We start from the raw sequence: 21,476 nt of genomic DNA on the forward strand, positions 1-21,476 counted from the left end.
CCCACTGAGTATTCACTATTCCCTGTCCTTTAAGGTTAACTCGACATTGCCTTTTCTGTAAAGCTTGAGTCTGCATTGTAAGCAGCCTCCAGAGTGGCTTGGGGGCAAGTTGTGACGATATCCAGATGCCTTTCTGGGGCAGAAGAGGCTGCAGATGCTGGAATCTTGAATAAAACACTAAGCTGCTGGAGGATCTCAGTGGGTCAGGCGGCATCTGTGGAGTTCCAGAGATGCTGTCTGACCTGCTGAGTTACTCCATCTTTGTGTGTGTGTGTGTGTCTTTAGTTTAAAGCAGCATCTGCAGTTCCTTGCTACACACAGCATCTCTGGAGGGAATGGGTCGAGACCCTTCTGTAGTCTGAAACCAAAATGTCACCTGTCCACTCCCTCCTCAAATGCTGCCTGACCCGCTGAGTTACTCTAGCACTCTGTGAAACGTCACCTATCCATGTTCTCCACAGATGCTGCCTGACCCGCTGGGTTACTCCAGCACTCTGTGAAACGTCACCTATCCATGTTCTCCACAGATGCTGCCTGACCCGCTGAGTTACTCCAGCACTCTGTGAAACGTCACCGTACAAGTCTCCATTAGTACTGCCTTATTATTATCTTGCACTCCAAGATCCAGTGAGAAGCTTTCATTGGGAGCTATCCAGACAGGCCATACACTGCATATATACAATCTACCCACAGTACACCAGTACAACATGCAATGATAAACACAGCAATATCGTTTCACAGCGTTATAATGTTTCACTTACACAGAAAGCACAGATTTTTTTTTAAAGTGCAAGGGCTGCAATGAGGTGGGTTGGGAGATCGTGACGACACCTTCAGCTGATGGGAGCTCTGTTTACTAGTCTGAGGAAGAAGCTGTTCCTGAGTCTGGTGGTATGTGCTTACGAACTTCTGTAGCTTCTGCCCGATGGGAGAGGGGAGAAGAGGGGATGTCCGGGAGTGAGTGGTCCTTGCTTTCTGAGGTAGTGAGATGTGGATGAAATCGAGGAGCGGGAGGCTGGATTGTGAGTAGAGAGCAGACTTTTCAATATGATCATGGCTGATCATCCAAGTTAGTATCCCGTACCTGCCTTCTCTCCATACCCCCTGATCCCTTTAGCCACAAGGGCCACATCTAACTCCCTCTTAAATATAGCCAATGAACTGGCCTCAACTACCCTCTGTGGCAGAGTATTCCACAGATTCACCACTCTCTGTGTGAAAAAAAAAAAATTCTCATCGGTCCTAAAAGACTTCCCCCTTATCCTTAAACTGTGACCCCTTGTCCTGGACTTCCCCAACATCGGGAACAATCTTCCTGCATCTAGCCTGTCCAACCCCTTAAGAATTTTGTAAGTTTCATTAAGTTCCTCCCCCCCCCCCCCCCTCAATCTTCTAAATTCTAGCGTGTACTAGCCGAGTCTATCCAGTCTTTCTTCATATGAAAGACCTGCCATCCCAGGAATCAGTCTGGTGAACCTTCTCTGTACTCCCTCTATGGCAAGAATGTCCTGCCCTGGTTTGTCCAACAACTATGCAACACTTCACATTTATCTGAATTAAACTCTATCTGCCATTCCTCCGCCCACTGACCCAGTCTAAAGTCGCTCACTCCCATTGTAATCTTCTTAAATAACCACCTGCGCTATCCATTTGACCTCCAATTTTAGTGGCATCCGTAAACTTGCCAACCATGCTCCTCCATTCACTGGTCCTTGATGATGCTGCTGGGTTGCCGAGGCAACATGAGGTATAATTGGAGTCAATGGGAAGGGAGGTTGGTTTGTGTGATGGTCTGGGCTGCGTCCACAATTCGCTACAATTTCTTGCGGTCCTGGATGGAGCTGTTCCCGAACCGAGCTGTGATGTATCCGGATAGAATGCTCTCTACGGCGCATCTGTAGAAGTTGGTGAGAGTTGTATGGGACTTAGTGAATTTCCTGAGCCCTCTAAGGTAGTCGAGGCGTCGGTGTGCTCTCTTGGTCGTTGCTTCAATATGGCTGGTCCAGGAGAGGTTATTGGTGATATTGGCTCCTCAGAATGTGAACTTCACAACAATGTCTAGTTCGGCAGCATCAATGCAAACTGGGGAACGTGCAGCTTCCTGAAGTCGAGCATTGCCTCTGTTTATGGAGGGACGGCTTTTTGCAAAACAGGTTCCACACAAATAGTAACTCCTGCACTACTGATTCTGAATTGGCTCAATCTGAACATAGATTATCTGGGCTGCTGAATAGTGAGGTTGATTGGTAGGTAACTGTAATTATGGTCATGTATAATTAGGCTGCACACACAAACAATGCGTCTCCCTGTGAATCCCCTTCATTGTGATTAACCTGGAGAGCTCCGTCAACATTGCCGTTACTATGGGAGCCAGCGTCTCTGTCTATCCACTATATTGTTTTCAAGAAGGAACTGCAGATGCTGGAGAATCGAAAGTGGACAAAAGTGCTGGAGAAACTCAGCGGGTGCAGCAGCATCTATGGAGCGAAGGAAATAGGCAACGTTTCGGGCCGAAACCCTTCTTCAGACAAATGTTCAGACAAACATATTGTTTTAGTCACTCTGGGGAAACAGTACAGAGAAGATTCACAAGGATGTTGCCGGGACTCGAGGGTCACAGCTGCAGGGAGAGGTTGGGCTGGCCTGGACTCTATTCCTTGGAGCGCAGGAGGATGAGGGGTGTACTTGTAGAGGTGTATAAAATCACCAGGGGAATAGATCGGGTGAATGCACAGTCGTTCACCCAGGATAGGGCATCAAGATCCAGAGGACACAGATGGAAAAGTTTAATCAGAACTCGAGGGGCAGCATTTTTATTCAGAATGTGGTCGTTATATGGAACGAGCTGCCAGGGGAGGTAGTTGAGGCAGGCACCACAACATTTATATAACACGATGAACAAGTTAATACTAATCTCCGCCGTCTGCACGTGATCAATACTCTGTGTCTATCTAAACGTTGCTTAAATGCCACTATCATGTCTGCCTCCACCACCACCCACGGCAGTATGTTCCAGGCACCCACCACCCTCTGTGTAAAACATAGAAACATAGAAAGTAGGTGCAGGAGTAGGCCATTCGGCCCTTCGAGCCTGCACCGCCATTCGGTATGATCGTGGCTAATCATCCAACTCAGTATCTCATCCCTGCCTTCTCTCCATACCCCCTGATCCCTTTAGCCACAAGGGCCACATCTAACTCCCTCTTAAATATAGCCAATACTGGCCTCAACTACCTTCTGTGGCAGAGAATTCCACAGATTCACCACTCGCTGTGTAAAAAAAGATTTTCTCATCTCGGTCCTAAAAGACTTCCCTCTTATCCTTAAACTGTGACCCCTTGTTCTGGACTTCCCCAACATCGGGAACAATCTTCCTGCATCTAGCCTGTCCAACCCCTTAATAATAACTCACCTTGAGGCTGTGCTCTCTAATATTTTACATTTTCACCTGGGGAAAAAAGGTTCTGAATGCCGACGGTCATGTTATGCCTGTTGTCATTTTATATTCAATATTTTGGACAGATATCCCAGTGAGCTTATATTCTGGGACCTGGATTCGATCCTGACTACGGGTGCTGTCTGTGTGGAGTTTGCATGTTCTCCCTGTGACTATGTTGGTTTTCTCCTGGTGCTCCAGTTTCCTCCCACATTCCAAAGGTGTGTAGGTTAATTGGCTTCGGTAAGAATTGTAAATTGTCCCTAGTGTGTAGGATAGCGCTAGTGTACGGGGTGATGGCTGGTCCGAGCGGACTCGGTGGGCCGAAAGGCCTGTTTCCACGCTGTATCTCTAAACTAAACTAAACTTTGATTAAACATTGGACCACAGGTCACAGCCTCAGAATTAAAGGGCCCTCATTTAAAAAGGAGATGAGGAGGAACTTTTTCAGTCAGAGGTTAGTAATCTGTGGAACTCATTGCCGCAGACGTCTGTGGGAGGCCAAGTCGGTGGATATTTTTAAGGCAGAGATAGACAAAATCTTGATTAGAACGGGTGACAAAACAGCTATTTTCCCATGAGTAGTAGCTCTAATCAATAACCTTAAACCTGTAGCCTCCTTTTGCTCTGGTATTTTTATTTAATTCACATGTTTAATCAATAATGTTTTATTATTAATGTATAATGTGTCATTCCTAATTGTCACTGTATGTCATGTGCAGCAGCATCTATGGAGCGAAGGAAATAGGCAACGTTTCGGCACGAAACGTTACCTATTTCCTTCGCTCCATAGATGCTGCTGCACCCGCTGAGTTTCTCCAGCATTTTTGTCTACCTACAATTTTCCAGCATCTGCAGTTCCTTCTTAAACACTGTATGTAATGTTGTCGCTTGCGGGCGGAGCACCAAGGCAAATTCCTTGTATGTGAATACTTGGCCAATAGACTTATTCATTCATTCAAGTGTTGCAGTAGGGGAAGAAGGCAGGAAAATAGGATTAGGAGGCAGCGATCAGCCATGATTGAGTGGCGGAGTAGACTCGATGGGCCGAATGGCTGAATTCTCCTCCTTTAACTCGTGAGCGCGATGTATTTCCTGCATCACTGCTGTTACAGACGGACCTCGGTGTTGTTTGAGGTTTGGGTGCGATCTCTCTGGTCTCACCCCTCCCCTTGTCTCAGTCACAGCCAACAATCTCAGTGTACACTCGGGGAAATTACAGCCTCCGGGGTCATGTGGAGGCTCTGGCTGGATAATGGGACTTCCTGTGTAGGAAGGAACTGCAGATGCTGGTTTACACCGAAGATAGACACAAAATGCTGGAGTAACTCAGCGGGTCAGGCAGCATCTCCGGGGAGAAGGGATAGGTGACGTATTGGGTCGAGACCCTTCTTCAGACTGAAGGATAGAGGTGAGGTGGGGGGGGGGGCTTGAGGGGGCTTGAGGTGAGAAAGGGTCAGGACATGTTGCCGGCTCTTCTGTTCTGGCCATTCTAGCCTCCGTTTCCCCCCAGTCTGAAGAAGAGTCCTGACCTGAAACGTCACCTATTCCATTTGTATAGATGCCACTGTCCTGTTGAGTTACTCCGGCACTTTGTGTCTATCTTTGGGACTTTTTTGTTCTTGTCTTCAACTAAAGGGTGACAATTTTTTTGTTTTATGGGAAGGATGTAGAAGAGAAATGGAGGACATTTAAAGGTGAAATTTTAAGAGTACAGAATCTTTATGTCCCTGTTCGGTTGAAAGGAAATCGTAGAAATTGTAAAGAGCCATGGTTTTCAAGGGAAATTGGACACTTGGTTCGGAAAAAGAGGGAGATCTACAATAATTATAGGCAGAATGGAGTAAATGAGGTGCTTGAGGAATATAAAGAATGTAAAAAGAATCTTAAGAAAGAAATTAGAAAAGCTAAAAGAAGATATGAGGTTGCTTTGGCAAGTAAGGTAAAAGTAAATCCGAAGGGTTTCTACAGCTATATTAATAGCAAAGGGATAACGAGGGATAAAATTGGTCCATTAGAGAGTCAGAGTGGACAGCTATCTGCAGAGCCAAAAGAGATGGGGGAGATATTGAACAGTTTCTTTTATTCGGTATTCACCAAGGAGAAGGATATTGAATTATGTGAGGTAAGGGAAACAAGTAGAGTAGCTATGGAAACTATGAGATTCTAAGAAGAGGAAGTACTGACACTTTTGAGAAATATAAAAGTGGATAAGTCTCCAGGTCCGGACAGGATATTCCCTAGGACATTGAGGGAAGTTAGTGTAGAAATAGCAGGGGCTATGGCAGAAATATTTCAAGTGTCATTAGAAACGGGAATAGTGCCGCAGGATTGGCGTACCACACATGTTGTTCCATTGTTTAAAAAGGGTTCTAAGAGTAAACCTAGCAATTATAGACCTGTTAGTTTGCCGTCAGTGTGGGCAAATTAATGGAATAAGATACTTAGAGATAATATATATAAGCATCTGGATAAACAGGGTCTGATTAGGAACAGTCAACATGGATTTGTGCCTGGAAGGTCATGTTTGACTAATCTTCTTGAATTTTTGAAGATGTTACTCGGGAAATTGATGAGGGTAATGCAGTGGATGTTGTGTATATGGACTTCAGTAAGGCCTTTGACAAGGTTCCTCATGGAAGGTTGGTTAAGAAGGTTCAATGGTTGGGTATTAATGGTGGAGTAGCAAGATGGATTCAACAGTGGCTGAATGGGAGATGCCAGAGAGTAATGGTGGATGGTTGTTTGTCAGGTTGGAGGCCAGTGACGAGTGGGGTGCCACAGGGATCTGTGTTGGGTCCACTGTTGTTTGTCATGTACATCAATGATCTGGATGATGGTGTGGTAAATTGGATTAGTAAGTATGCAGATGATACTAAGATAGATGGGGTTGTGAGTAATGATGTAGAGTTTCAAAGTCTACTGAGAGATTTATGCCAGTTGGAAGAGTGGGCTGAAAGATGGCAGATGGAGTTTAATACTGATAAGTGTGAGGTGCTACATCTTGGCAGGACAAATCAAAATAGGACGTACATGGTAAATGGTAGGGAATTGAAGAATGTAGGTGAACAGAGGGATCTGGGAATAACTGTGCACAGTTCCCTGAAAGTGGAATTTCATGTAGATAGGGTGGTAAAGAAAGCTTTTGGTGTGCTGGCCTTTATAAATCAGAGCATTGAGTATAGAAGTTGGGATGTAATGTTAAAATTGTACAAGGCATTGGTGAGGCCAATTCTGGAGTATGGTGTACAATTTTGGTCGCCTAATTATAGGAAGGATGTCAACAAAATAGAGAGAGTACAGAGGAGATTTACTAGAATGTTGCCTGGGTTTCAGCAACTAAGTTACAGAGAAAGGTTAAACAAGTTAGGACTTTATTCCTTGGAGCGCAGAAGGTTAAGGGGAGACTTGATAGAGGTTTTTTAAATGATGAGAGGGATAGACAGAGTTGACGTGGAAAAGCTTTTCCCACTGAGAGTAGGGAAGATTCAAACAAGGGGACATGACTTGAGAATTAAGGGACTGAAGTTTAGGGGTAACATGAGGGGGAACTTCTTTACTCAGAGAGTGGTGGCTGTGTGGAATGAGCTTCCAGTGAAGGTGGTGGAGGCAGGTTCATTTTTATCATTTAAAAATAAATTGGATAGTTATATGGATGGGAAGGGAATGGAGGGTTATGGTCTGAGTGCAGGTATATGGGACTAGGGGAGAATACGTGTTCGGCACGGACTAGAAGGGTCGAGATGGCCTGTTTCCGTGTTGTAAATTGTTATAATTTTCCACTGGGTTCCTCCGACTAAAAGTCAAAGCCCAGAAGTGAGTCAGCCACCTCAACCCACTCTTTCCCTTTACCATTAATAAAGTCACAGAGCACGGAAACAGGCCCTTTGGCCCAACCCACCCATGCTAACCAAGGTGCCTCATCTGTACTGGTCCCATTTGGCCCACATCCCTCTAAACCTATCCTACCCAAGCACCTGCCCAAGTACCTTTTTTTCCATATCTCATACCGCTTAGGTAGTTTACACCCCAGGGGTATGAACATTGACTTCTCCAATTTCAGGTAGTCCTTGCTTTCTCCCTCCTTCCCCTCCCCTTCCCAGCTCTCCCTCAGCCCACTGCCTCCGCCTATTCCTTTTTTTTTCTTCCCACCCCCCCCCCCCCCCACATCAGTCTGAAGAAGGGTCTCGACCCGATACGTCACCTATTCCTTCGCTCCATAGATGCTGCCTCACCCGCTGAGTTTCTCCAGCATTTTTATCTACCTTCGATTTATCCAGCATCTGCAGTTCCTTCTTAAACAAGTATCTTTTAAATGGTGTTTTCATAGCTGCCTCAACTACCTCCTCTGGCAGCTCGTTCCATACACCCACCACCATCCGTAACAGACTTAAATAGGTAACAATCTGTCTCTTGATCAGAGAATAAAATGATTATCCATAAGTCTAACGACAGTAGATCCAAAGTTCTGTTCCAAGGATGCTCTTCAAACTGCAGAGCAACCTGGACAATACAGCTCACCCCCTCCATCACACACTGGTCAACCTGAGGAGCACCTTCAGCAACAGACTGGTTCCACCAAGATGCAGCACAGAACGCCACAGGAGATCCTTCTTCCCTGTGGCTATCAAACTGGACATCTTCTCCCCCTTCTCTGTCGTGGGGGTCGACTGAGACTGACTCCCCCCCCCCCCCCCCCTCCCCCCGTCCCCCCCCCCCCCCCTCATCCCCCCCCCAATCTTTGCACCCCCCCCAATCCTTTCCACTCTCACTTTAATTTCATGTTTCATCTATGTTGTGTTTTTATGACTGTTGACAGAGCAACTTCCCTCCTGGGATCAATAAAGTCCTATCGTATCGTATTAACCCTGTCATTCCCAGCAACTAACCTGCTGATTCTCCTCTCTGTCCCAGTGTGATTAAAGAGGCACTACAGTTGTACAGAGCCCTAGTGAGACCACACCTGGAGTATTGTGTGCGGTTTTGGACAGGCTAGAGGCAGGAAACATGTTCCCGATGTTGGGGGTGTCCAGAACCAGGGGCCACACAGTTTAAGAATAAGGAGTAAGCCATTTGGAATAGAGACAAGGAAACACTTCTTCACACACAGAGAGTGGTGAGTCTGTGGAATTCTCTGCCTCAGAGGGCGGTCGGTGGAGGCCGGTTCTCTGGATTCTTTCAAGAGAGAGCTAGATAGGGCTCTTAAAGATAGCGGAGTCAGGAGATATGTGGAGAAGGCAGGAACGGGGAACTGATTGGGGATGATCAGCCATGATCACATTGAATGGTGGTGCTGGCTCGAAGGGCCGAATGGCCTCCTCCTGCACCTATTGTGTATTGTGTATTGATTACATCCTGGTTGAGGAGAGGGGGTTGGTACAGTGTACAATACTCCAGGTATGGCCTCACCTGTAACATAACCCCTCTAATCTTAAACTGCAATCTTGTTGCTATAAAAATCCACATGCCATTGGCATTTTAACCACTCGTCCGACCTGCCTGCTAACTTTGTGTGACTCATGCACCCTGTGTTTCTCCTTGACCAAAATGTACAAGCGCATTGAGGAGGTTTATGAACTCATTACAACGGTGACGGAAGAATGTTTTTGACAAAATGCTCAATGAGCTCAACGAACGATGGTCGTTTCTGTAGGAAGCAAAGACCTGCAGGTTTGGAGGTTATTTGGTTTCTGTAAATTACTCCTAGTGTGTAGGATAGAACTAGTGTACGGGGATCACTAGACCGGTGTTTGCCTGCTGTATCTCTAAACTATGTTAAACGATCGTTTCGCCCAACACCTCCGCTCGGTCCGCAATAACCAACCTGATCTCCCGGTGGCTCAGCACTTCAACTCCCCCTCCCATTCCATATAATAACCATATAACCCTATAACAATTACAGCACGGAAACAGGCCATCTTGGCCCTACAAGTCCATGTCGAACAAATTTTTTTTTCCCCTTAGTCCCACCTGCCTGCACTCATACCATAACCCTCCATTCCCTTCTCATCCATATGCCTATCCAATTTATTTTTAAATTATACCAATGAACCTGCCTCCACCACTTCCACTGGAAGCTCATTCCTCACCGCCACCACTCTCTGCGTAAAGAAGTTCCCCCTCATATTACCCCTAAACTTCTGTCCCTTAATTCTGAAGTCATGTCCTCTTGTTTGAATCTTCCCTATTCTCAAAGGGAAAAGCTTGTCCACATCAACTCTGTCTATCCCTCTCATCATTTTAAAGACCTCTATCAGGTCCCCCCTTAACCTTCTGCGCTCCAGAGAATAAAGACCTAACTTATTCAACCTATCTCTGTAACTTAGTTGTTGAAACCCAGGCAACATTCTAGTAAATCTCCTCTGTACTCTCTCTATTTTGTTGACATCCTTCCTATAATTGGGCGACCAAAATTGTACACCATACTCCTGATTTGGTCTCACCAATGCCTTGTACAATTTTAACATTACATCCCAGCTTCTATACTCAATGCTCTGATTCCGAATCTGACCTCTCTGTCCTGGGCCTCCTCTGTGGGCAGAGTGAGTCCCACTGCAAATTGGAGGAGCAGCACCTCATATTCCGCCTGGGTAGTTTACACCCCAGCGGTATGAACATTGACTTCTCCAATTTCAGGCAGTCCCTGCTTTCTCCCTCCTTCCCCTCCCCTTCCCAGCTCTCCCACAGCCCACTGTCTCCACCTCTTCCTTTCTTCTTCCCCCCCCCCCTCCCCCACATCAGTCTGAAGAAGGGTCTCAACTTGAAACTTCACCTATTCCTTCACTCCAGAGATGCTGCCTCACCCGCTGAGTTTCACCAGCATTTTTGTCTACCTTCTATTAAAGTATAAATCATTGCCAGAGACGGCTGTGTGATGAGATTGTGTTCAGCTCTGGGCACCATGTTATCGGAAATATGTTGTTATGCTGGAGGGGATGGAAAGGTTTAGGAGAATGTTGCCAGGACACGAGGGCCTGAGTTACAGGGAGAGGTTGAGTAGGCTGGGACTCTCTTCCTTGGAGATCAGGTGGATGAGTGATCTTCTAGAGGTATTTAAAATCATGAGAAAAATAGACCGAGTAGATGCACAGTCTTTTGCCCAGGGAAGGAGAATTGAGAACCAGAGGACATAGGTTTAGGGTGAGGGGGGGAAAGATTTAATAGGTTTTTGAGGGGTAACATTTTGACATGAAGGGTGGTGGGTGTATGGAACGAGCTGCCGGAGGAGGTAGTCGAGGCTGGGACTGTTGCAACATTTATGAAACATTTACGCAGGAACATGGACAGGACAGGTTTGGAGGAATATGGGCCAAACGCGGGCAGGTGGGATTAGTGTAGATGGGGCATGTTGGCCAGTGTGGGCAAGTTGGGCCGAAGGGCCTGTTTCCACACAGTATGACTCTAAGACTCCAAATACAGCATGGAAACTGATCTTTCAGTTCACCGAGTCCATGAGAGAATGGAGCGGCTGGGCTTGTACACTCTGGAGATTAGAAGGATGAGAGGGAATCTTATTGAAAGATTATTAAGGGTTTGGACACGCTAGAGGCAGGAAACATGTTCCCGATGTTGGGGGAGTCCAGAACCAGGGGCCACAGTTTAAGAATAAGGAGTAAGCCATTTAGAACGGAGATGAGGAAACACTTTTCCTCACTGAGAGTGGTGAGTCTGTGGAATTCTCTGCCTCAGAGGCCGGTTCTCTGGATGCTTTCAAGAGAGAGCTAGATTGAGCTCTTAAAAATAGCAGTCAAGGGATATGGGGAGAAGGCAGGAACGGGGTACTGATTGGGGATGATCAGCCATGATCACATTGAATGGCGGTGCTGGCTCGAAGGGCCGAATGGCCTACTCCTGCACCTATTGTCTATTGCCTATTGTGTATTGTCATGCTGAGCTAAGTTTATGATGAGCAATACCATCAAAGTCAGGACAGTAAGTTATTTTGTTCTACAGATAGTCACAAATTAGTGAAGTAACTCAGCGGGTCAGGCCACATCTGTGGATGGGTGGGGACCTTTCTTCTGACTGAAAGGCAGAGATGGCCAGAACAAAACAGGGCCTGGCATCAGATGACCTCATCAAGAGTGGAGTTGGGGAGCGTGTGCTAACTACAGGAATTCAGGGATGTATACAGAGGAGCTGCTGGAACGGTGGGGACGAGGAGGGATTGGGAAGGGGGCGGAGTAATATAGGAGTTACTTGAAATTAGATAAATCATCATTGATACGCTGTGTTATGTTGGTGGGTCATAAAGCTGTACCGCATGGATCCAGGCCCTTCAGCCCATCTTGCCCATGCTAACCAATTGTCCCACTTGCCAGCATCATGGAATCCCTAGATGCAGAAAGTTAACATTGCTTTGTTGTGCGTCTGCCCTTCACTGTGCAGGTGAACACAAAGAGCCTGGACCAGAAGTTTGCCTACATCCAGGTGACGTTTGTGGAGCCGTACTTCGATGAGAAGGAGCTGCAGGAGCGGACCACCCCCTTTGAGAGGAACCACAATGTGGCGCGGTTTGTCTTTGAAACTCCGTACACGGTGTCCGGGAAGAAGCAAGGAGGCGTGGAGGAACAATGCAAGCGGAGAACCATTCTCACCAGTGAGCACCCGTCTGGTCCCACGTACAGGGGACGGGAGGGGGAGGGGTGGGGAGTGGAGGGGGAGGGCAGGGAACAGGAGGAAGGGCCAGAGGGTTGGGATGGGGAAGGGAGGGAGGGGTGGGGGGGGGAGGGGGAGTGGACAGGAGGGAAGGGCCGGGGGTGGGGGAAAGGAAGGCCAGGGGGTGGGGAGTGGAGGGGGGGGAGGGGACAGGAGGAGGGAAGGGGAGGGCCAGAGGGAGGGGAGGGGACACGAGGGGAGGGGACACGAGGGGAGGAGACACGAGGGGAGGAGACTACAGAAATGATCCATTCTTCAAAATGTAGTTTTGTTCAGCTTCTTCTTGTCCCGTGTTGCAGGGTGCAGTGTTTAGTGCAGTCTAGTTTCTTGTCCCGTGTACTGAGCTACAGTGAAAAGCTTTTGTTGCGTGCTATCCAGTCAGCAGAAAGACAATACATGATTACAATCGAGCCATTTAATCCTGTGTACGGCTTAATGTAAAAATACATGATTAGGGAATAATGTTTTTCAGCGCAAGGTAAAGCAAGTCAAATCCATTCACAGATAGTTTGAGGGTGACCAAGAATGCTGTTCAGGACCACTCTCTATTCAGCCAATTCTGTTGGTGATTCAGTTGCCTGAAAGCCGCTGGGAAGAAACTGTCCGTGAATCTGGGGTCTTGTCTGAAATGCTTGAGTACCCAAACATCTGTTCGCAAAGACTAGTTCTCCTTATCCACTACGCCATCCAACTTACACCGTGGTTTATGAATGAACTGCAGATGCTGGAAAAATCAAAGGGAGACAAAAATGCTGGAGAAACTGAAGAGGCTCGACCCGAAACGTCACCTATCCATGTTCTCCACAGATGCTGCCTGACCCGCTGAGTTACTCCAGCACTCTGTGTCCCTCCAGACGCTGCACGATCACTGCTGCAGCAGCAGTGGGTAGAGGCGCTGCCTCACTGCTCCAGAGATCCTGACCTCGGGTACTGTCTGTGTGGAGTTTGCATGTTCTATCTGTGACTGCATGGGTTGCTTCTGTGTGCTCTGGTTTCCCCCCACATCACAAAAACGTGCAGGTTTGTAGATGAATTGGCCCTCTGTAATGTGCAGGATAGAACTAGTGTGAATGGGTGATCGGCGCTTGGCATAGACTCGATGGGCCAAAGGGTCTGTCTCCGCGCTGTGTTTTTAAACTAAACAGGCGGCTTTGTTGTCATTTTGCACAGCCTCACACTCCTTCCCGTACGTGAAGAAGCGCATTGCGGTCGCACGTGAACAGCAGGTCGATCTGAAGCCCATTGACGTGGCCCTCGATGAGATGAAGGACCGGACAGCGGAGCTTCAGAAGCTGTGTGACTCCAATAGCCTCGACATGATCCAACTGCAGCTCAAACTGCAAGGCTGCGTCTCCGTGCAAGTGAGTCCTGACCCACACCACCTTCCTTGGGTTGGGTTGGGTTGGGTTGGGTTGGGTTGGGTTGGGTTGGGTTGGGTTGAGTTGGATCGGGTCAGGTTGGGTCTGGTCGAGTCGGGTTGGGTTGGGTTGGGTTGGGTCGAGTGGGGGGTCGGGTGGGGTGGGGTCGGGGGGGGGGGGTCGGGTTGGGTCGAGTTGGGGGGGTGGGGTCGGGTGGGTGGGGTGGGGTGGGGTGGGGTTGGTTGGGTTGGTTGGGTTGGGTCGAGTGGGGGTCGGGTGGGGGTCGGGTGGGGTGGGGTGGGGTCGAGTCGGGTGGGGGTGGGGTCGGGTCGAGTCGGGTGGGGTGTAGTCGGGTGGGGTGGGGTGTGGTGGGGTCGGGTCGGGTGGGGTGGGGTGCGGTTGGGTCGGGTTGGGTTGAATTGAGTTATGTTTCATGTCACATGTACCAAGGTATAGTGAACAGTGAATAATGTTTAGTGCAGGATAAAGCCAGTAAAATCCGATCAATGACCGTCTGAACGTCACCAAGATAGTAGTTCTCGACCACTCTCCTGTTGGTGATAGGTTTTCAGCTGCCTGATAATTCCACAGATTCACAACTCTCTGGGTGAAAAGGTTTTTCCTCATCTCAGTCCTAAATGTCCTACCCCTTATTCTTAAACTGTAACGCCTGGTCCCCCCCAACATGGGGAACATTTTCCCTGCGTCTAGCTTGTCCAATCCCTTAAGAATTCTATATGTTTTCATATGTAAATACAAGGAACTGCAGATGCGGGTTTAGGAAAGAAGAGACAAAAAGTGCTGGAGTACTCGAGTCCTCCAGCTTCACATTTCAAAACGTCTTTCCTTATCTTAGACATTTCCATTCTGGGGACAATGATCTCCCTACCCTATCTACGCCTCATAATTTTATATATCTCGATCAGGTCTCACCTCAACCTCTGGTGCTCCAGAGAATACAATCCAAGTTTGTCTAACCTCTTCATGTAGCCAGTAGTCTCTCATCCAGGAAACAATCTTTAACCTTGAAGAAGGATTTTGGCCTGAAACGTTGCCTATTTCCTTTGCTCCACAGATGCTGCTGCACCCGCTGAGTTTCTCCAGCATTTTTGTCTACCAACAATCTTTAACACCTCATTTCCACCCTCCCCAGAGGCTGGAGGCCATAACTTTATTTGTCTTCATAAACTGAAGGAGCAGAATTAGGCCATTCAGCCCATCAAGTCTACTCCGCCATTCAAACTTGGCTGATCTATCTCTCCCTCCCAACCCCATTCTCCTGCCTTCTACCCATAACCCCTGACACCCGTACTAATCGAGTATCTATCTATCTCAGCCTTAAAAATATCCACTGACTTGGCCTCCACAGCCTCCTGTGGAAAAGAATTCCACAGATTCACTTGGGTGTGTTTGTACATCAGTCACTGAAAGTGAGCATGCAGGTACAGCAGGCAGTGAAGAAAGCCAGAGCATGTTGGCCTTCATTGCGAGAGGATTTGAGTTTAGGAGCAAGGAGGTCCTACTGCAGTTGTACAGGGCCCTGGTGAGACCACACCTGGAGTATTGTGTGCAATTTTGGTCTCCTAATTTGAGGAAGGACATTATTGCTATTGAGGGAGTGCAGCATAGGTTCACCAGGTTAATTCCCGGGATGGCAGGAATGTCATATGAGGAAAGAATGGGTCGACTGGCTTGTATTCACTGGAATTTAGGATGAGAGGAGATCTTATAGAAACTTATAAAATTCTTTAAAAATTGGACAGGCTACATGCAGGAAAAATGTTCCTGATGTTGGGGAGTCCAGAACCAGGGGCCATAGTTTAAGAATAAATGGTCAGCCATTTTGGACTGAGATGAGAAAAAAACATTCTTCACCCAGCGAGTTGTGAATCTGTGGAATTCTCTGCCACAGAAGGCAGTGGAGGCCAGCTCACTGGATGTTTTCAACAGAGAGTTAGATTTAGCTCTTAGTGCTAAAGGAATCAAGGGATGTGGGGAACAAAACAGGAACGGGGTATTGATTTTAGATGATCAGCCATGATCATATTGAATGGCGGTGCTGGCTCAAAGGGCCGAATGGCCTACTGCACCTATTTTTATATGTTTCTATGAATCTATCTCTTCCTTAAAAATATCCACTGACTTGGCCTCCACACCCTTCTGTGGCAAAGAATTCCACAGATTCACCACCTTTTGACTAAAGAAATTCTTCCTCGTCTCCCACTGACTTCAATGTCCTTTAATTCTGAGACTATGCCCTCTAGTCCTAGACTCTCCCACTAGTGGAAACATCCTCTCCACATCCATTCTATCCAAGCCTTTCACTATTTTGCTCATTTCAATGAGGTCCCCCCTCATTCTTCTAAACTCCATCGAGTACAGGCCCAGTGCCGACAAACGCTCATCATATGTAATAGACAATAGACAATAGATGCAGGAGTAGGCCATTTGGCCCTTCGAGCCAGCACCGCCATTCAATGTGATCATGGCTGATCATCCCCAATCAGTACCCCGTTCCTGCCTTCTCCCCATATCCCGACTCCGCTATTTTTAAGAGCCCTATCTAGCTCGGTCTTGAAACCCGCTCATTGCTGTTACTCCAGCACCCTGTGTTTCTTTACTGTTACAATATACAATCTCTCTTTCCCTACTAGAGCTTGAATCTGGACAATACTAGAGCGTGTTGTTACCTCACTGATTTCAACATCTGCATTGCAGGAGCCTGGACATCATTCCTAGTAGAAACTGCACATCCATACTTGGACTTGGGGGCGATTTGGGAATTTGCGGTTCAGAAAAGCAAATTTAAAGCCCAGATCTCTCTTGTGTTCTCGTTCCAACATAACTTGTGCATGCCGTAATCTAGCTGACAAAAATGCAGCCTGCAATTTGATGCAGATTGATCATTGATTACAAGAACATGCCAAGGTGGATCGGGTCCCAGTATCGCAGCTGCAAGAATGGAGCAGGAACTGCAGATACCGGCTTACAAAAAAAACACAGAGTGCTGGAGTAACTCAGTGGGTCAGGCAGCATCTGTGGAGAACATGATAGGTGACGTTTCACAGAGTGCTGGAGTAACTCAGCGGGTCAGGCAGCATCTGTGGAGAACATGATAGGTGACGTTTCACAGAGTGCTGGAGTAACTCAGCGGGTCAGGCAGCATCTGTGGAGAACATGGATAGGTGACGTTTCACAGAGTGCTGGAGTAACTCAGCGGGTACGGCCGAATGGCCTACTCCTGCACCTATTGGCTATTGTCTATAAGACAAATGTAGGTCCATTACAGACAGAGACAGGTGAATTGATGCTGGGGAATGATATAGAGAAATGGCAGAACAGTTAAACGAGTACTTTGGTTCCAAGTCAAGTCAAGTCATGTTTATTCGTCACATGTACATACGAGATGTGCAGTGAAATGCTCGAGGACTTTGTGCAAAAAAACAAACAAACAGAATGGAGCAGAATCACATATTTTACATATTAAATATTGTGGGCGGAAGAAAAAGGTTCAGTAAAGTTGGTCCCTGGTGAGATAGGAGGAATGGCCTGTGGGTAGAAACTCCTTCTCAACCTCTCCGTTCTCACCGCATGGCAACGGAGGCGTTTGCCTGACCGTAGCAGCTGGAACAGTCCGTTGCTGGGGTGGAAGGGGTCTCCCATGATCTTATTGGCTCTGGAGTTGCACCTCCTGATGTACAGTTCCTGCAGGGGGGTGAGTGAAGTTCCCATAGTGTGTTCGGCCGAACGCACTACTCTCTGCAGAGCCTTCTTGTCCTTGGCAGAGCAATTCCCAAACCAGATGGTAATGTTCCCGGACAAGATGCTTTCCACCGCCGCTGCGTAGAAGCACTGGAGGATCCTCGGAGACACTCTGAATTTCCTCAATTGCCTGAGGTGGTAAAGGCGCTGCCTTGCCTTACTCACAAGTGCTGAGGCGTGTGATGCCCATGTCATATCCTCAGAGATGTGGACTCCCAGATAGTTCACTCTATCCACAGGATCCCCATTTATCCTCAATGGAGTGTACATCCTCGGGTGATGTGCCCTCCTAAAGTCCATGATCAGCTCCTTTGTTTTATTTGATGTTCAAGAGGAGGCTGTTCTCCTGGCACCAGAGTGCTAGACCAGCCACCTCCTCCCGGTAGTGGTGTCTAGAGGGCAGATTGGATAGGCACTAGATATGGATCAGGTCCAGGCAGAGTAGATTGGTTCATCACGGATGTTGTTAGCCGAAGGGTCTGTTCCGGTGCATTGTTCGATGGCACACAACACGAGTTTGTCCTGTACTTTGCCGCAGGTCAACGCCGGCCCGCTGGCCTACGCCAGAGCCTTCCTAGACGGTGGCAAGTCGGCCAAGCTCCCCGCCAAGAAAGTCAAACTACTGAAGGAAACGTTCAGGTGAGTGGGGAGAACGGGGATACCTGAACACCAACGCAATCAGCCCGCTACTGTGCCCACAGCAGAGAGACGCCCTCTACACAACCAACCTGCCCCTTCCCAAGCTGCCCCTTCCCAACCTGCCCCTTCCCAACTTGCCCCTTTGCCCCTTCCCAACCTGCCCCATCCCAACCTGCCCCATCCCAACCTGCCCCTTCCCAACCTGCCCCTTCCCAACCTGCCCCTTCCCAACTTGCCCCATCCCAACCTGCCCCTTCCCAACTTGCCCCTTCCCAACCTGCCCCTTCCCAACCTGCCCCATCCCAACCTGCCCCTTCCCAACCTGCCCCATCCCAACCTGCCCCATCCCAACCTGCCCCTTCCCAACCTGCCCCTTCCCAACCTGCCCCTTCCCAACCTGCCCCATCCCAACTTGCCCCTTCCCAACCTGCCCCTTCCCAACCTGCCCCTTCCCAACCTGCCCCCCCTTCCCAACCTGCCCCTTCCCAACCTGCCCCTTCCCAACCTGCCCCTTCCCAACCTGCCCCTTCCCAACCTGCCCCTTCCAACCTGCCCCTTCCCTTCCCAACTGCCCCTTCCCAACCTGCCCCATCCCAACTTGCCCCTTCCCAACCTGCCCCTTCCCAACCTGCCCCTTCCCAACCTGCCCCTTCCCAACTTGCCCCTTCCCAACTTGCCCCTTCCCAACTTGCCCCTTCCCAACTGCCCCTTCCCAACCTGCCCCTTCCCAACCTGCCCCTTCCCCAACTTGCCCCATCCCAACCTGCCCCTTCCCAACCTGCCCCTTCCCAACCTGCCCCTTCCCAACCTGCCCCATCCCAACTTGCCCCTTCCCAACCTGCCCCATCCCAACCTGCCCCTTCATCCCTGTTCATTTACTGTCATCTTCTCCCCGCCCGACCTCCTTCCAGATCCCCAGATCATCCTGTCCTTGCCTCCTCCCCTATATGTCCCCATCCCCCAGACCCCTTGCCCCCCTCTCCTTCCCCCTCCTCTCCTTCACTATCCCTATCCCCCTCTCTCCGCCCCCCGCCTTGTCCCCACCCGCACACCGTCCCTCTCCCTCCCCACCCCATCCTCCTCCTCCTTCACCCCATCCCCACCTCCTTCCCCTCCATCTTGTCCTCATCCACTCTCCCTTCCCTCTCCCCCTCTCCACCCCTCTCATTCTCTCTCCCCCTCTCTCCCTCCCTCCCACACTCTCTCCCCCCCCCCCTCCCCCTCCCCTCCTCCCTCTCCCCTCCTCCCTCCCTCCCCCCCTCCCCCCCCTCCCCTCCTCTCTCCCTCCCCTGTCAATAATTGAGCCCATCCTGCAGGTGTGACCCATGTACAGAGTGGACAAGACTCAGCAGGTCGGGCAGCGTGTGGGGGGAGGGGGGTAGACGGACAAAGTCCTTTCATCGCCTGGTCTACTCCACAATGGCAGGAGTGCAGGTCACAGTGGGAACATTGTGATGATCAGTCACATTCCACAGTGTATTCTGGGCGTGTACTTGTCTCAAACAGCTGCCTCCAGCACGTCATTAGATCATCGTTGGTGATGATTACTGGAGTATAAACAGTGTGGATCGGCACGTATACGGTGCAGCGGCACGAGTGGTCAATAAAACCCTGTTCATGGGTCCGTACAGGTGACCCTGTATGTCCGTATAACGTAGAAGAAGGCCATTTGTCCCATTGCTACTATACTAGCCCTCAGTAACCCCACCTGCCCTGTTTCCCGAGACATTACCCTGCAACCGGGGAGATGATGACAAGTAAGAATAAGGGGGTAAGCCATTTAGAACGGAGATGAGGAAACACTTTTTCACACAGAGAGTGGTGAGTCTGTGGAAATCTCTGCCGCAGAGGGCGGTGGAGGCAGGTTCTCTGACAATAAAGGATCTATCTATCTATCTATCTCTGGATGCCTTCAAGAGAGAGCTAGATAGGGCTCTTAAAGATAGCGGAGTCAGGGGATATGGGGAGAAGGCAGGAACGGGGTACTGATTGGGGATGATCAGCCATGATCACATTGAATGGCGGTGCTGGCTCGAAGGGCCGAATGGCCTCTACTCCTGCAGCTATTGTCTATTGTCTATTGTATGTAGACTAATTGGCTTTGGTGAGATTGGAAAATTGTCCCTAGTGTGTGTGTGTGGGATGGAGCTAATGTACGGGGGTCGCTGGTCGGGACGGACTCGGTGGGCCGAAGGGCCTGTTTCTACGCTGCACCTCCAGACTAAAGTAAACTAACAGGGTCGTTTTGGCGTTGTTGCAGGGAATTTGTGACGGCCTGCAGCCTGGCCCTGGATTTGAACGAGCGGCTGATTAAAGAGGACCAGCTGGAGTATCACGAAGGGTTGAAGTCCAACTTTAAAGACATGGTGAAAGAACTATCGGAAATCACTCATGAGCAGGTGAGTGGAGCTGACGGCAGCTGCCATGTGTGTTGCTGGAGTGGACACCTCATGTAAGCTTCACCCACACCGCCCACGGCTCGCAATGGCCCGTCTCCTTAGTAGACACAAATGCTGGAGAAACTCAACAGGTGAGGCAGCATCTATGGAGTGAGGGAATAGGCGACGTTTCAGGTCGAGACCTGGAAGCATCTATGGAGCGAAGGAATAGGTGACGTTTCGGGTCGAGACCCTTCCGGGTCTCGACCCGAAACGTCACCTATTCCTTCGCTCCATAGATGCTGCCTCACCCGCTGAGTTTCTCCAGCATTTAGAAACATAGAAATTAGGTGCAGGAGTAGGCCATTCGGCCCTTTGAGCCAGCACCGCCATTCAATGTCAACAGTCTCCTGTCTGCATAGAAACATAGACAATAGGTGCAGGAGTAGGCCGTTCAGCCCTTCGAGCCTGCACCGCCATTCAATATGATCTTGGCTGATCATCCAACTCAGTATCCCGTACCTGCCTTCTCTCCATACCCCCTGATCCCTTTAGCCACAAGGGCCACATCTAACTCCCTCTTAAATATAGCCAATGAACTGTGGCCTCGACTACCCTCTGTGGCAGAGAGTTCCAGAGATTCACCACTCTCTGTGTGAAAAAAGTTCTTCTCATCTCGGTTTTAAAGGTTTTCCCCTTATCCTTAAGCTGTGACCCCTTGTCCTGGACTTCCCCAACATCAGGAGCAATCTTCCTGCATCTAGCCTGTCCAACCCCTTAAGAATTTTGTAAGTTTCTATAAGATCCCCTCTCAATCTCCTAAATTCTAGAGAGTATAAACCAACTCTATCCAGTCTTTCTTCATAAGACAGTCCTGACATCCCAGGAATCAGTCTGGTGAACCTTCTCTGCACTCCCTCTATGGCAATAATGTCCTTCCTCAGATTTGTAGACCAAAACTGTACGCAATACTCCAGGTGTGGTCTCACCAAGACCCTGTACAACTGCAGTAGAACCTCCCTGCTCCTATACTCAAATCCTTTTGCTGTGAATGCTAACATACCATTCGCTTTCTTTACTGCCTGCTGCACCTGCATGCCTACTTTCAATGACTGGTGTACCATGACACCCAGATCTCGCTGCATCTCCCCTTTTCCTAGTCAGCCACCATTTAGATAATATGTGTCTACCTTCCATTTCTCCAGCATCTGCGGTTCTTTCTTAAACATGGCCTCTCCTCTTTAT

At 48.9% G+C, this 21,476-nt stretch overlaps 1 protein-coding gene across 1 annotated transcript in view; it reads left to right on the plus strand.

Moving 5' to 3' along the window:
- The window catches only part of LOC129701980 (dedicator of cytokinesis protein 11-like), a 221,125-nt gene that overhangs the window by 177,808 nt on the left and 21,841 nt on the right, over positions 1–21,476 (plus strand). The window contains 4 exon segments of the mRNA XM_055643437.1: positions 11,825–12,035; positions 13,265–13,455; positions 17,753–17,853; positions 20,114–20,252. Of these exon segments, the coding sequence (XP_055499412.1) occupies positions 11,825–12,035; positions 13,265–13,455; positions 17,753–17,853; positions 20,114–20,252 (642 nt within the window).

The sequence above is a fragment of the Leucoraja erinacea genome, chromosome 12 (assembly GCF_028641065.1).
Source record: "Leucoraja erinacea ecotype New England chromosome 12, Leri_hhj_1, whole genome shotgun sequence".
NCBI lineage: Eukaryota > Metazoa > Chordata > Chondrichthyes > Rajiformes > Rajidae > Leucoraja > Leucoraja erinaceus.